Genomic DNA, 17,376 nt, shown 5'->3' on the forward strand with positions numbered 1-17,376 from the left:
TGGTCGCCCGTCTCCAAAGCTATGGCATCTTCTATTGTTAGTGAATCTTATAGTTATACTCAGAACTTCTATTTTAGTATGGCCTTCTTCTTTCCCTTCTGAGTCTACCTTTTCCTGTTGTCTAGTTTTATTAGGTGGTAATACCTCAAGGAAAAATGTTCCTGAGGGGTCAGTTCCTGACACCCATGCTCCCATGGAATACAACCGCTGATCTTCCTTCCTCGGCTCCTTTAATGTTATTAATAGTTGGTTACAGTTCTTACTATTGTGAAGGGGGAGTTGGCCGCTTTTGTGATTATGAGTCTCTCCTTTATTCCACTCTTTTTAGCCCCTGGTTGATTATACCCCCAATCTTGATGTGCTGTAGTCCACAGGGCCCGATCCCATGCTTGACATCCTGTCTTATTCCAGAGCCAGCAGATATATTTATCTGCCCATAGAAGTCCTCTAGCCCCAGTTGTATCCCCACAATCTGCAATCTGACAGAAGTCTACCAGTATAGTGCTAGTTATTCCCTCTATAAAGTTTTAGATTTAATGCTTTTCCTGTTCTTTCCTAATTCAAAGGTTCCTCTACTCTTCCATAATGTATAACCCCTCTTATGGATGCCTCTCCTAGAGTCACCAGTAACCCAAGGATAATTACTGTCCCTTTCATCCTAACCAGCTACAGAGTTCCAGCGGATAGGATAGGGGAGTTGGAAGGGGAGGGAGACTTCACCGGTTTGAGACAAGTCCCACCTTGTGTGAGACCTCCCTTTGTAGCCGGATTTTCTGAACCTCTAGTAGCCATCTGGCCCTACTCTGCCTGTAAAACCTTTTTACAATGGGACTGGTGAATCCAGGTAGACCTCTCTGCAATCCTTATCACAGTAGGGGTAGTTAAAAGGACTTTGAAAGGACCATCCCACCTTGGGGAGTACCACTGCTTTTTTCTTATTACTTTTTATTGAGACCCAATCTCCCACATGCACCTTTTTCATCTTCTTTTGGGGGTGTGATATACATACTGGTCACAGCTTCTAGTAGGCAATACATCCAATTATTTTTACCTATTTCTTCCATAGCTTTTCTCAGTTTGCTTTTTAGAATGCCATTATGTCTTTCTACCAATCCAGCTGATTGGGGATGATAGGCACAATGGTATTTCCCTTTAATTCTCATCACTTCTGTCAAATGTTGTATATTTTTTAATTACAAAATGGGGTCCATTATCACTGTAAATCCTTTCAGGGATTCCAAATCTAGGAATAATATCTCTTAGTAATGCTTTGGCTACAGTCTGTACATCTGCACTTCCTGTCAGGAATATCTCCACCCATTTGGTCAGGGTGCCTGGGTACCAAACAATATTTCTTCCTTTCACATTTGTCTAATTCAATAAAATCCATGCAAATGTGTTGGAATGGATATTGCGGTGTAGGGAACTTCCCTTTCTATGGTCTTATACCTCCCTGAGTATTGTGCCTTGCACATATAAGACATTGAGAGCAAAAAGTTTTTTGAGTAATTTGTAAATCCATAGGCTGTACATACTTTATTTAACATCTCAGTCATCCCCCTGTTTGACACATGCGTTACTCCATCTGTCAATACTGCTGCATACCTAAATAAAGATTTTGGTAATACCGGTTTCCCTTCAGGTGACGTGTAAATGTCATCAATTATTGTGTAACCCTTTGTTTTCCAATATTGTTTTTTCCCGGGGGGGGGGGGGCATTTTGCTGCATATCAGTAAGGACTGTATGATCTATCACTATGATTTCTCGTCATTATTTTATGTTTCTTGTGCCGCTATTTTGGCAGCTTCATCTGCCCTTTTATTTACCTTTGAGATGGGGTCCGTATATTTTGTGTGTGCTTGACATTTACAGATTGCAAGCTGTTTTTGGTAACTGTATTGCATCTAGGAGTTCTAAAATGAAGTCCGTATGTGAAATTGGTTTACCACTGGAGGTGACCATCCCCCTGTTTTTCCATTGTTGTGCAAAAACATGTACTGTTGAAAAGGCATATTGACTGTCAGTGTATATGGTTACAGATTTTCCTTCTGACAGTATACATGCTCTTGTCAGTGCTACAAGTTCTGCAACTTGTGCTGAATAATGTTTTGTTAGTGGCCCCGCTTCCAAAATCTCATCCTGTGTCACTACTGCATATCCTGTTGCATTTGTGCCATCTGGATTTTTCTTACTAGAACCATCAACAAAAAGTATCATGTCAGGGTTAGATAATGGTACATCTTTCAGATCACTTTGTGGCAGTACCTTTTCAGTGATGGCAGCAGCGCAGTCATGTTTTATGACCATCAGTAGGAAGTAGTAGTAGTGTGGATGGTTTTAATGTAGTACACCTCTGTGTACTACACTACTGTGTACTGTAGTGAGGTTGTGTCAAGAGTATTGTCATGCAGGAAAGGTGTCGTGCTGGGCTCAAATGTGATACCTTTTGTTGTAACAGGATAACAGACACTGCATGTGGTACCTTTTCAGTTAGTAAAGTTGAATAAAGACACCAGTCCATCCGGTTAAGCCTGAGTGAGTGTCCAGCCCCTACCCCTGTACACCCACATCGTTCTCCACCCCCAAGGATCCAACGTCCCCATTCATATACCAGGGCCAACCCGGGACAGAAGCCAATCAACCCACCTGCATGTCCCCGGAGTGCGGGAGGAAACCAGAGCACCCGGAGGAAACCACGCAGGCACAGGGAGTACATGCAAACTCCAGGCAGGCAGCGCCATGATTGGGATTCGAACCAGCGACCCCCTTCACTGCTAGGCGAGAGTGCTAACCACTACACCACTGATGCTACCAGTGCTTGTACACAGGGTGGAAGTACTCTCGTTGCACTGTCTAATTCTGTAGAGTAATCCTTCCTCTAAAACCACCTGTGCCTCTTCCTCTATGAGACCCCTCTGGTTCTGCCTCAGCAGTGTACTCTTCTGCATCCTCCTCTCCTTCATCACCTTGCACAAAAACCTTTACTTTCACATTCTTTTTTTCCTTTGTTTTCAAATACTTCTCAGAATGCTTAGCATATTGTAAAACATCTAAAACTGAGGCAGTTCGGTAAGTAACCATGTTTTTAACAATGTAATCCTTATGATCCTGTTTCAATCCATTTAAAAAAAACAATCTTTAGCTGTTGTTAATATGCACTATACACATCCTCAGCTTCGGGGAGCCCAGAGAACACTCTAAAAATCTCTCATAATTTATTTAGGTAGTCACTGACACTTTCCTTGTCTTCTTGTACTGTCATATTTATTTTTTGCCAATCAGTCCGTTGTACCCATCTAAGCTGGCATCTGTTCAATAAGGCAGTCAACCTGTTCCCTAAGTCTGGGCTTTCTGGAGGCAATGGATCCCCCCCCCCCCGTCCCTGTGCATTGCTGGGGCACCCAGTGCATGAGTTATGGCGTCAGTTAATGTTTCAAGGATCGATCTGTTCATCTCCAGGACTGAACTACTGTCTGGAGAGATTGAGGAAGTGGAGTTGGGGTTTTGTTCAGAGGCGGTTCTTTTGACAGGGGTGGATGTCACAGGGAAGGTGTTACTCTGGGCAGTTACTTGCACCTGAGAGGGAGGACCATTATAAGGAGGTGGTCTCTGGGTATAGCAGATGAGATCATCCTCTTTGTCCACTAGGGACAATTGGGCTTGGCATTTTTCCTTTGTTCTTCCTTCTACCCTAATTCTAGCATGCTGAAGCCAATACTCGCCATTTCCAACCCATACCTTTTTTGAACTTTGGGTCCTGACAATTTAAGCTTATCCACAGGGCCCCAAAATAGAACTTTCTTTCTTTTTAATTTTTTTTTTTAGTATTCTGATTCAGAACTTAGCCTTTTGACTTTATAAATGTACCCAAATATAAACAGCATTGCATCATTAACACTTCACAGTTGAAAGTCTGTGAATTCTAAAAATAACTCCAATCCAATATAAATATTTACTTTAAGACTATTATTCAGACTTTCTTTCCCACCAAAAGTCCTAATATTTTCACAGATGCACAAATTGACCTCTGTCAGGCAATGTGCATTTTCTTGTTTCCGAGAAACAGCTTCTTGACCATCATAGTAATGAAAACATTCTCAGCCTTTTTTTTCTTTTCTTTTCACATTCATCAAGCCACCTGATAATAATTCTACAACATTCTATTCACTCCAAAGTGCAATCTACCTTTTCCCAGCTACTCAAACTATAAACAATTTCTGCCACTTGCTTCCTGTAACACCATGGCATGCTAAAATAATAAAGCAACTTGGTGTTGTCAGTGTACCTTCTTTTTCTTTTATGCTAAGTTTCAATATTTACAATATAACCCTTCTGTATTGTCATAGCTAATCAAGGGTTAACTTTTACAACTTCTGGCAGGAGCAATCCTTACATGAGGGGAGGGGGAGAGAGTTCAGTGGGTTGGCTTCTTATCTTCTTCTTAGAAATACACAGCACAAAAACATGTAAACGAACAAAGTTGTACTGTGGGGTAACAATACAAGAGCAAAAACATCAGCACTCCCCACACTATCGAGAGAATCAAAAAGGGTTAAACATGAACAAAGATAAAGTAAACACACACAGAAGAAAGTTAGCCTTGCAATCTTTTTAGATCACTTAACTAAACAGCGCTTAAATAGTCAGGCATTCAACCTCTGACATTCGGTATACCTCAAATCTTTTTGTTATCTTTTTTGTTATCTGTCCGGACAGCGGGCGACGTAATTTTTTACCTGAGACAACGTCCCCAAGTGTCTCTACGAGCACTGGACCACCTAGAATATTATAGGATCAATACCAATGTCGGCAATTACAACACATTAAACCAGAAGCAAAGAGAAAGAGAAGAAAAGACTCTTAGAAAGAATTAAGAATAATTTAAATTATCTTACCTCTCAAACACCTGGACTGGATCACACAAGGTTCGGAAACAGACAGTGGAATCCAGATCTTTTGCCCCCGCCCCTTTTTCACCAATAACATTGAATGGGGGGACTTTAATCGTTCGGTGAGCTTCAAAGTCCAATACTCACCGAAGTTTTGTCGGGGCAGTCTGATCTGAAAACCAGCGTGTTGCTTCCGACTCGGAGGACCAAAAATGTTAGGAACTTCCCTTGTGATCAGTCAAAACTCCAGATGTATTTGAGAAGCAAACAATTTATTTCTGATGTGGCCCACAACAGGGAGACATGCTTACAGGACAAGCTGCAGAAAAAAGTCCCAACAAAAGAATATCTCTCTCTCTCCTCATACCCTACAAGAATAACACCTCTATGCTTCTATTGGCTGAGGGAACATAAATAACGTTGTCATGGCACAGGATGGCACTTTATTTGCTATTCATGTTCCGTACATTCTTAGGCTATCATATTTAGTTAAATCTAATGATTCTACAACTTACTATGGAGTTAATTAAGACAAAACAATACAATGAGTTAATACAATAATGTGTTCAGAAGTAAGCTTTTTAACAAATCAGTCTCAGGACTATTGTTTTTCTAATAGTCACACAATAAACATTTAAAACTTTTCTAACAGTAGCCAATCAGTTTCTACCTTTAGCTTGTGCAATTAAGCTTTGACAAAAAAAAAAAACTGGAAGCTGATTGGTTTCTATGCAGAGCTGAAATAGATTTTGTACTCACTAGTTTTAGTAAATCAACCCCATTCTGTCTGTCTAATATCAGGTATTAAGCACAAGCTCCTTGACAAAGCTCATCAGAAAAATGTAATTTTTCTATCACATTACAAAGGGAAGTGTGGGACAAAGTGCACTCTGATAAAATTGTGTGTGTGCATATGTGTGCGATTACCAGTACCAAAACTGATCATATCATTTATTTAGGCCTAAGTTTTCCTCTACATAGTGTAAATGCAATAGCAATAGAAATGAGGAAGCTGGTTGGGCAGAGATTGGTAGAGACGGCTTCTCAGTAAGTCAGGCCATAGATTATGTGATTTTCTTTCCTGCAACCGTGGGTTGCAAGAAAGAAAATCACTGGATTCTCTCATCAACACTGTCAGTGTTGATGGGGGAACTCTTCCCGTGGAGCTATTGTGTTCTCCCAGTGGGGGATGTGGGGAGCTGTCCCTCCTGGGAACAGAAAGTCATCCCTATTGTGGGTGTCACCAGTACGGTATTTGTAAATTGAAATCATATCCCCTCTTCAAGCGGCTCTTCTCCAGAGAGAATAAGTTCAGTGCTCGTAACCTTTCCTCATAACTAATATCCTCCAGACCCTTTATTAGCTTTGTTGCCCTTCTCTGTACACGCTCCATTTCTAGTACATCCTTCCTGAGGATTGGTGGCCAGAACTGGACGCCATACTCCAGGTGTGGCCAGACCAGAGTCTTGCAGAGTGGGAAACTTATCATTTTATCTCTGGAATGAATCCTCTTTTTAATGCATGCCAATATTCTGTTTTGCATGCCATTGCTGATCCTATAATCTACTAGGATGATTCCCACGTCCTTTTCCATCCCAGATTCCCCCAGAGGTTCTCCCTCCAGTGTATAGATTGCATTCATATTTTTGCCACCCAAATGAATTGTTTTACATTTTTCTACATTGAACTTCATTTACCATGTAGTTGCCCATCCCATTAATTTGTTCAGATCTTTTTGCAAGGTTTCTACATCCTGCGGAGAAGTTATTGCACTGCTTAGCTTAGTATCATCCGCAAATACAGAGATTGAACAGTTTACCCCATTCTCCATATCGTTTATGAACAAATTAAACAGGATTGATCCCAGCACAGAACCCTGGGGGACCCCACTACCCACCCCTGACCATTCTGAGTACTCCCCATTTATCACTACCCTCTGAACTCACCTTTGTAGCCAGTTTTCAATCCATGTGCTCACCCTATGGTCCATGCCAACGGACCTTATTTTGTACAGTAAAAGTTTATGGGGAACTGTGTCAAATTTTTTTGCAAAATCCAGATACATAGGTTAATGGATTGGTTTGGCAAGAACAATTCTTCATGAATCCATGTTGATTAATGCTAATGATACCGTTCTCATTACTAAAATCTTGTATATAGTCCCTGATCGTCCCCTCCAAGAGTTTACATACTGTTAATGTTATGCCGCGTACACACGATCAAACAATCCGGTGGAAAAGTCCGGCAAACTCAAGTCCGCCAAACAATCCCCCCGTGTGTAGTCTCCGGCATACTTTTTTGACCCGACAGTACGGCGGACTTAGAATTTCGGTTTGCACAACAATCTGCCCGCCGTACTCGCATTTCGGCGGACAAACCGGCTGTGTGTGTGCCAGTCCGCCGTACTTTTGAAATGAGCGGACTTTTCCCGCCTGGAGAAAAGTCCGCTTATTTCGAGAGGGTCTCCAGGTAGGCGGGGCCCGCGAAGGAGACGTCGCTGGCCCCGCCGCCTGGTATGGACTTAAAGGGGAAGCCCCAACGCCGAAAAAAATCGGCGTGGGGCTCCCCCCCAAGTCCACAACAGACCCTTGTCCGAGCACGCTACCCGGCCGGCCAGGAAAGGGGGGCAAGCGAGCGCCCCCCCCCCCTCCTGAGCCGTACCAGGCCACGTGCCCTCAACATGGGGGGTGCCTTGGGGAAGGGGGGGCCGCGCGGCCCCCCCACCCCAAAGCACCTTGTCCCCATGTTGATGAGGACAAGGGCCTCTTCCCGACAACCCTGGCCATTGGTTGTCGGGGTCTGCGGGCGGGGGGCTTATCGGAATCCGGGAGCCCCCTTTAATAAGGGGGCCCCCGGATACCGGCCCCCCACCCTATGTGAATGAGTATGGGGTACAATGTACCCCTACCCATTCACCTGTAAAATTAAAGTACAAAAAAAAACACAACACACGAGATAAAATACTGTATTGCACAGCTCCGGGGGCCTTCCGTCTTCGGGGGTCTTCTCGCCGGACTCCTCCGCTATCTTCTTGTAGCTCTTTTGCTAGCGGAGGAGTCCGGCTTTCTTCCTCGCCGCCGGCCTCTTCTCCCGACTTCGGGGGTCTTGTCCCCCTCTTCGGTTCTTCTGCCGGGCCACCGCGCCTTCTTATAGCTCTTTTACAGGCGGTGGCCCGGTCTTCTGTCGCCGCTGCCGCCTTCCGTTCTTCTTCTTCTTCTCCTTCTTCTCCTGGAGACGTTGACTCAACGCTCTCTCCGGCCACAATGCCAGGGACGCGCTGCGTGGCCACTTATATAGGGACAAGGGGCGGTGTCACATGGCTTTATGTCACATGGGTTGGTCACATGGGTTGATGTCACATGGGGACTGTGACATCGTAAGGGGGCGGGGTCACCATGTGACACCAACCCATGTGACATAAAGCCATGTGACACCGCCCCTTGTCCCTATATAAGTGGCCGCGCAGCGCGTCCCTGACATTGTGGCCGGAGAGAGCGTCGAGTCAACATCTCCAGGAGAAGAAGGAGAAGAAGAAGAAGAACAGAAGGCGGCAGCGGCGACAGAAGACCGGGCCACCGCCTGTAAAAGAGCTATAAGAAGGCGCGGTGGCCCGGCAGAAGAACCGAAGAGGGGGACAAGACCCCCGAAGTCGGGAGAAGAGGCCGGCGGCGAGGAAGAAAGCCGGACTCCTCCGCTAGCAAAAGAGCTACAAGAAGATAGCGGAGGAGTCCGGCGAGAAGATCCCCGAAGACGGAAGACCCCCGGAGCTGTGCAATAAAGTATTTTATCTCGTGTGTTGTGGTTTTTTTTGTACTTTAATTTTACAGGTGAATGGGTAGGGGTACATTGTACCCCATACTCATTCACATAGGGTGGGGGGCCGGTATCCGGGGGCCCCCTTATTAAAGGGGGCTCCCGGATTCCGATAAGCCCTCCGCCCGCAGACCCTGACAACCAACGGCCAGGGTTGTCGGGAAGAGGCCCTTGTCCTCATCAACATGGGGACAAGGTGCTTTGGGGTGGGGGGGCCGCGCGGCCCCCCCTTCCCCAAGGCACCCCCCATGTTGAGGGCACGCGGCCTGGTACGGCTCAGGAGGGGGGGGCGCTCGCTCGCCCCCCTTTCCTGGCCGGCCGGGTAGCGTGCTCGGACAAGGGTCTGTTGTGGACTTGGGGGGAACCCCCACGCCGATTTTTTTCGGCGTTGGGGGTTCCCCTTTAAGTCCATACCAGGCGGCGGGGCCAGCGACGTCTCCCTCGCGGGCCCCGCCTACCTGAAGACGCGCTCGAAATGAGTGGACTTTCCTCCGCGTCTGTGGGCGAGTCCGTTCATTTCGAAAGTACGGCGAACTTAGTACGCCGTATTAGTCCGCTGAAAAACTGCCGTGTGTGGGCAAGTAGCCCGTTCGAAAATTCCGACAGACAGTTTGGCGGACGTCCGCCAGACTAAGTACGTCGGACGGACTGCTACGTGTGTACGCGGCTTTAGGCTAACTGGTCTGTAATTCCTAGGGATGTATTTTGGGCCCTTTTTAAATATTGGTGCTACATTGGCTTTTCTCCAGTAAGCTTCCATTCCAGTCAGTAGACTGTCAGTAAAAATTAGGAACAATGGCAATTACTTGACTGAGTTCCCTAAGTACTCTCGGATGCAAGCCATCTGGTCCTGGTGATTTATTAATGTTAAGTTTGCCAAGTCTAATTTTAATTCTGTCCTCTGTTAACCATGGAGGTGCTTCCTGTGATGTGTTATGAGGATAAACACTGCCGTTTTGGTTACTGAAGCCCCCCGATTCCCTTGTGAAGACTGAAGATAAGAATACATTTAATAGCTTCACCATCTCCCCATCCATTGTAACCAGATGTCCTTCCTCATTCTTTATGGGGCCAATATGGTCTGTCCTCCCTTTTTTACTGTTTACATACTTAAATAATTTCTTGAGATTTTTTTTCATGTGCTATCTTAGCCGTCCTTATTGCACCCTTACATTTCTTGTTGCATTCTTTATAAAGTCTGAATGCGGATGATGATCCTTTGCTTTTATATGCATTTTTACATTGGAGCTAAGCCATCCAGGACTTTTGTTCGCTCTTTTAAATTTATTAGCCAATGGGATGCATTGGCTAATGCCCTTATTTAATATGCTCTTAAAGTAAACCCATTTCTCCTCTGTGTTCTTTGTTCCTAAGATTTTATCCCAATTTATGCCTTCTAGCAAGGTTCTTAGCTTAGGAAAGTTGGCTCTTTTGAAATGCAGTGTCTTTGTATTCCCCTTATGTTTCCTATTTGTGGGATTTATACTGAAGCCAAGTGACCTGTGATCGCTCTTACCTAAATTGCCCCCTACTTCTACATTCGTGATCAGGTCTGTATTGTTGGTAATAAGTAGATCCAGTATCGCTTTATTTCTAGTTGGTGCATTTACCATCTGACCCATAAAATTATCCTGAAAGACATTTAGGAGCTTGCGAGCCTTAGATAAATGTGTGGTTTCCTCCGCCCAGTCTATGTCTGGATAATTAAAATCCCCCATTATGATAACACTTCCCATCCTTGCTGCTAATCCAATTTGTGATAGGAGATCTGTCTCCCCTTCCTCAATCAGGTTAGGGGGCCTATAGCATACTCCCAGTATTATTTTCCCCTTAGCTTCATCCCTTTGGAGCTCTACCCATAAGGATTCCACCTCTTCCCTAGCTCTCTTAGTAATGTAATCTCTCACATTCACTTGTACATTATTCTTGATATATAGCATACCCCTCCCCCTTTTTTACCCTCTCTATCCTTCCAACAAAGGGTATACTCTTGAATGGTTGCCAGCCAATCATGAGAGCTGTTGAACCAGTTCTCTGAAATTCCCACAAAATCCAAATCCTCCCAGTACAACAGTATCTCTAGTTCACCCATCTTTTCCGCCAGGCTCCTGGCATTGGGGAACATGCCACGTAGTTTAGACCGGTTGTATATTATCCTCTTATTGGCTGTTCTGAGATTGCAACTAGGACTTGCTATGCTGGTGATGTGGCTAGTCAGATGACCACAGCCTCCGGAACCCGGAAATAGAGCCATGAGAGGTATCATACACTCCCTCTGGTTATTGCAGTTATGCCCACGCTGCAGCTCTCCCCTATGGACATCCAGACTACACAGTTGGCCCCCCAAGTTCCTTCTCCTGGCGTCTGTGCTGTGAGGCTGGTGGCTGGTAGACAGTCCCTCGCCCCTGACACTCTGATACAGTACCTCATCCCTGAGCACCTCCGGGCTCCGCCACACCTCTGTCATTGTGGACCCTTCATTGGAGGCAGGTCAGTCTCCTCTCCACCCCTCCTAGCTCCTGTGTGCCCATGCAGTCATTGGTAGTTATTATGTGTATTCTCAAGCTAGTGGTTCTCAATATACACATATATATATTTTAATTTTATCAACTTTTTTAAGGATAATCGTTCTGAATTTTTTTGGGATTTTTATCAAGATTAATTTATCACCCCCAGCGCTTCACTATCTGGTTTTATATGTCCCTCCTTGGAGAACACAGTGATTATTGCTAGCAGTTAAAGTGGTTGTAAACCCTTACAAACCACTTTGACCTACAGGTAAGCCTAGATTAAGGCTTACCTGTAGGTCCAAGAAATATCTCCTAAACCGTATAGGTATTTACCAAAAGACAGGCACCGCTGTCTACGGGGCATGCGCCGTAGACAGCGGCCCACAGGCGCACTGAGCAGGTCGCAGATCACTGCGATATGCCACTCGTGTCGCCTCCCGTGCGCATGCGCGGGAGTGACGTCATCGTGGCTCCGGCGAATCACAGCGCCGGAGCAGCGAGACCCGGAAGTCGCTCCAGGATACATGGCAGCGGCGAAGAGGAAGACGGAGGACCGCTTTTGGGGGCTTCATTCTCAGGTAAGTTATTCATAAGTTGCATACTAGATTATTATGCCTTTGCCTTACAGGGTGTGTTTTTTTTTTATATTGCCTTTACTTCCTCTTTAAAGTGATGGATTGACTTGGGTACAATAAGTCTGCACATAGATGCATCGAATCTCGTCCGGTCCCTGCTGAACCGACTGTGATTCATCTATGGCTGGCTTTACACCCTTGACATCCTATATGCCTTTCCAATATGTATGGCCAAATTCAGATTGATGTAGGTTATGGTTATGAAGAGCTTTGTTAGGGTTGGTCCACATCGGATGCGTTTGGATGCGTTCAGAAAGTCATTCCAAATGCAATGACAGTAAAAATGAATGTCTCCCAATATTTTCTTTTACATCATTGCATTGTGGATACATGACTTTGAAAGTACAGCAGGCAGCATTTTTTTTGCAATGCAATTTACATGAACACATGTAAACGCAAAGAAATTAATACAGCTCATTAAAAAAATTGCAGGTTTAAATGGAAAAAACAACCAACATTTCAGCTGCCCTTAGTTAGTTGGGTTGCAGCACATATATGCTTCACTAGCCTACTAATGTAAGCACCACAGATTTTTACAGTTTTTGATTACCTGTGCTAGCAGTGTATAAGAAATGTTCAAAGGTAGCAATGTGCAAATGAGACTATAGAGTAAGCATGTGTGTGAGCCGTTATATGCCTTACTGGCAGTAGGTTGGTTATCGGTAGAGATTTCATAAGCAATAAAGTAAAGATCAGTCAATAACAGAGACCGATTTCCAACTTATTGTGCCTGAATAAAATCAGATCAGTTTTTTGTGTATTTAAAGCCAATGTACAAGGGGTTTTTAAAAAATTTCTGCACTTTTTAAATATTTATTAGCGTTTAAAAAAAGGGCGGAAACTTTTTGAAGAACCCTCGCATATGATTTTGTGTTTCTTTATCACTTGGGCTTTGTGAATTGAGTATAGCCAGACGCATTATTTGATTGTGTTTTTTTGCACCTTGTACAGGTAAAGCAGCTGCTATTGCTGATTTCTGCATCACCCCCCAAGAGCTGTTGTCTCGCCTGGGAGAGTTTGCACAATACTGTCCTGTAAGCCTGGCACAAAGGGGAGAGCTTGTCGATTGTTCGGTAACATCATCCCTGCAGTTTGCAGCTGAATTCCGTGGACACTACTACAAGATGGCTTCACAGCAGGAGCTGGCTGTAAGTTGAATCTATTTCATTGCTCTATGGTTATTTTTCAGTAACTCACTGCTGGTTGTATTTTTACATCCAACATAGCATCAGTATGTCTTTAGGCTGGATTCACACCTTTGCAGTTTTAGTGCTTTTTGCATTTTGCAGATTTGCACTACAGTCCATTTATCATGGTTTCCTATGGAACATGTTCTGTAGAGCAAATCTGCAAAATGCGAAAAGCACTGAAAATGCATAGGTGTGAATCCAGCCTTATAGTTTATAGTCGATTTGTATGTTTTTAAAATCATGCAGGTCTCTAGCACTGCTGCTGTGCTTTTTAAAAACAGATTTTAAGGCTTGGTTCACACCTATGCATTTTTAGTGCATTTTTGGTTTTGCAGAAACACACTACAGTCCATTTAACATGGTTTCCTATGGGTCATGTTCACATCTGTGCATTTTATGGAAAGGGCCAGGGACTTTTTTCTGGTTTTTGGTTCCATAGACTTTAATGGATCAAAAACATGTATTGAAAAATTCAAAATGCACCTGGAATATGCAAACTGCAACCTGAATAGGTGTGAACCAGGCCTTAGTGCAGTAAGGTTTAGAGCCAGACGTATCTCCCTAGGCTACATTTATTGTACCTCCATCTATGAATATAGATCTCTCAGGCCACACAATTCTGCAAAAAGCTCACCCCCCATGGAGTAGACTAAGGCTGGATTCATACCTCTGCATTTTTAATGCTTTTTGCATTTTGCAGATTTGCACTACAGAACGTGTTCCATAGGAAACCATGTTAACTGGACTGTAGTGCAAATCTGCAAAATGCAAAAAGCACTAAAAATGCATAGGTGTGAATCCAGCCTTAGTAGTGCCACTTTGAGGCTCGATTCACATCTATGCATGTTGCTTTTGAGCGTTTTTGCAGAGTTTTTTGCGGTGCTTGTCGCGTTTTTGGACTTGCGTTTTTGATGCAGGTCCATTGACTTCTAGGCACAAAAATGCATTGATGTGAACATGTTCCATAGGAACCCATGTTAAAAAATGTCCCTACATTTCTGCAAAATGCAAAATGCATCAAAAAACGCGTTAGTGTGAATCAAGCCTAAGATTCTTTTGCGAATGCTAATGTAGCCATGGTCAATTTTCCTGCTAGTCTTATTAGGTGATATATGGCAGACCAGGAAAATTGTCCCTCTGTGATTACATGACCAATAAGCTATGGGGCTTCTGATTTGCTTGCACATATTGTGATCTCCACATGATAGATCACATCACAAACAGATACCCCAAAATATATCTAAGTATTTTAACAAAAACACACAAAAACAAATGTTGTAGAAAAACGTTGTAGACCCAGTATAGTTAGTATGAGCCTCAATTTTAATTCACTTACAGGCAGCCAAACAGTTACATGCCAGTTAACATTTGTATTTCATAGATCAAAACAACAATAAAGTGGAAAGTGATATTGTAGGTATATATGGAGGGTGGTAAATTGAGTCACTTGCTGGCTTCTTGTCTCTTGGAATACTCCAGTGCCATAGTTCCTGGCTCCATTCCTACCAACCTTGGAATTTAGAGTTTTCCCAGATCTTTGTGGTGTTCCCATTTCTTCTGTACAAATATAAAATAAATTGAAAGAAGCCAACAAGGAGAGTTGGTACACTTTGCAGAAGTTTTCAGCTTTGCAAATTCAGTCACTTGTTGCCAAGGGGGTACTCAAGAGATATAGGAAAGCTTTCAGTGGTTTAACATTGAAGCATTTACTGCAAATGTTGGTGCTTACATTTCTGGAAGTTGGAAAGACTTACGACACAATGATAACATTCTCTTTCAAAAGTTTTTATTTTTTTATGTTAAAATAAATTACATGTACAGAACATAAGACAAATTATGTGATACCAGAAATAAAAAGTAGAAGTACGGATGATATAAAGCAAAGAAGAATTTCAAGATATTCTCGTGGGAATGACAATAAATGGCCTTATATATTTTAGAATTAGAAAACATTCTTATAGCTGAGTTTTAAACATTTTAATCCCAAGAAAATATAAATATGTCTAAAAGAAAATATATGATTTTAAAGTTTTGACCATAACTTCTAAAGTATGTTTATAGTAAGTATTATATAGTAAGGGAGGAACATAAAAGGTATATAGGAGGGAAAGGGGAGGGAATAATTCTCTGGAGGAGGTTTTATATATCAGCTAATGCTGTAATTCTATAAAAAATCTTAATCACCATAACAATAAAACTCGGTTATCAATATTATCTGACGTATAATATTTAATCCAGGGTTTCCATATGATATCAAACTTTGTCATCTGGTTTTTATCTATAGCGTCCATTTTAGCATGGATGAAAGATTGATTCATTCTACGTTTGGTTTCTACAATATTCACCACGTCTGTTTTCCACGCATTGGCTATAGTCTGGTTTGCGGCTATCAGGAGTGTAAGAACTAATTTGAATTGTTTCTGATTCAGAAAGGCTGGTTTTAAATTAAGGAGAGCTATAATTGGGTCTGGAAAAATTGGACGATCCAAAAATTTTGTAATTATCAGAAAGATCTTTTTCCAAAATGATTGTACAATTGGGTAATGCCACCAGGTATGTATATAGGTACCTTTTTCTGGACAGCCACGAAAGCAGAGGCCAGTGTTGTCTGTTGAGAATTTGGCGATTCTCGCAGGAACCAAATACCAGCGTGTGAGAACTTTATATGATGATTCAGACACCAATATATTTATAGAGGAAAATTTTGTGAAAGACCATATGTTGGACCAAGACCTAGAATCGATCGTACAATCCAAATCTTTTTCCCACTTGGCCACATATTTAGGTATAACAGTATTAGAATTAGATATCAATTGTGTATACAATGATGTAATACGACCTTTAGCATGTGGTTCCTTGAGACAAAATCTTTCAAATTGAGAAATATTATGTAAGTTCACATTTAAATTGAGAAGAGGAGTATAACAATTTTTGATTTGGAGATATCTGAACATTTCTGATTGTGGAAGCGTATATCATTTACATAGATCTGTAAAAGATTTATTGATGTAGTTGAAGTTAAATTATATAGACAAGTGATACCAGCCTTAGACCAAGCTTTAAAGGTTTTGGGATATTTCCAGGCTGGGTAAAAAGTCGGATTCTTGAGAAAAGATAATAGCGGATTTTGTGGAGATTGCAGACCATGTGAATTTCTATACCTATCCCATATAGATAGAGAGTGCTTAGAAATGGGGTTATTTATAGACTTACGATCCGCAGGTTGTAACCATAATATATTGTTTATAGGAAGAGGATCACAGTCTACAGCTTCAATGAGGACCCATAAAGGAATCTCTGTAGAAGAGTGATATTTTGTTAATTGAGATAATTGAGCTGCCTTATAATATATGTTAAAGTCTGGGAATCCCAAACCACCCAAAGCTTTGGGGAGAACAAGTGTTTTTTGTGAAGTCTGGGTTTTATTTCCCCCCAAGTAAATTTCGTTACTTTTTGTTGAATCAGCCTAAGAAAATATGCAGGAATATGAATCGGGAGAGTTCAGAATAAATATAAAAATTTCGAAAGAACAGACATTTTTATGATATTGATTTTCCCAAACCATGATATCGGCATTGATGACCAATTAGATAACGACCTTGTAATATTTTTTAATAGAGCTGGGTAGTTAGCTGCAAATAAATCGGAGGTGTTAGGAGTAAACTGCACACCCAGATATGGGAAGCTATGATCTACCCACTTAAAGGGTAGTGAATTTTGTAAAGATTGTTTATCTTTCTCGACAAGTGAAATGTTTAATGCTGAATATTTTTGAATATTGACCTTAAGGCCCGAAATAAATGAGAATTCTTGTAGTACAACCATAAGATTTGGGGCCGAAACATGTGGAGAAGATAGAAAAAGGAGAATATCGTCTGCGAATAAAACAGAGCTTATGATGAAAGCCACCCATTTCGATACCTGTTCCATCCTAATTCTTTGTGCTAAAGGTTCAATGAGTAAAGCAAATAATAATGGCGAAAGTGGACATCCTTGACGAGTCCCCCTCAGTATATTAAACTCGTCCGATTTGTATCCTGCATATCTGATATAAGCTTTGGGATCTTGATACAAATTAGAGATCCATCGTAAAAAATTAGGGCCGAATCCCCATTTGGAAAGGGTATAGTTCATATATGACCATGATACTGTGTCAAAAGCTTTCATAATATCTAAAGAAAGAAAACAAGTGGGAATACGTTTTTTTTTAGCGGCATGTGACAGGAGTGTTGCACGTCCATTATTATCTCCTGCTTGACGTAATGGAATGAAGCCCACTTGATGAAGATGTATAAGATTGCCTATAATAGTATTTAATCTGTTAGCTAGAATTTTGGC

At 42.4% G+C, this 17,376-nt stretch overlaps 1 protein-coding gene across 3 annotated transcripts in view; it reads left to right on the forward strand.

Annotated features, from left to right (window-relative positions):
- Positions 1-17,376, forward strand: part of AK9 (adenylate kinase 9) — a 160,781-nt gene that overhangs the window by 131,850 nt on the left and 11,555 nt on the right. For all 3 annotated transcript variants that reach the window (XM_077487133.1, XM_077487134.1, XM_077487132.1), the window contains one exon: positions 12,800-12,996. In XM_077487133.1, coding sequence (XP_077343259.1) covers positions 12,800-12,996 — 197 coding nt within the window. The remainder of the gene's footprint in view (positions 1-12,799; positions 12,997-17,376) is intronic.

This window comes from Lithobates pipiens, unplaced genomic scaffold (genome assembly GCF_037356315.1).
Source record: "Lithobates pipiens isolate NorthernLeopardFrog02 unplaced genomic scaffold, aLitPip1_a1.2 Scaffold_18, whole genome shotgun sequence".
Classification (NCBI taxonomy): Eukaryota; Metazoa; Chordata; class Amphibia; order Anura; family Ranidae; genus Lithobates; species Lithobates pipiens.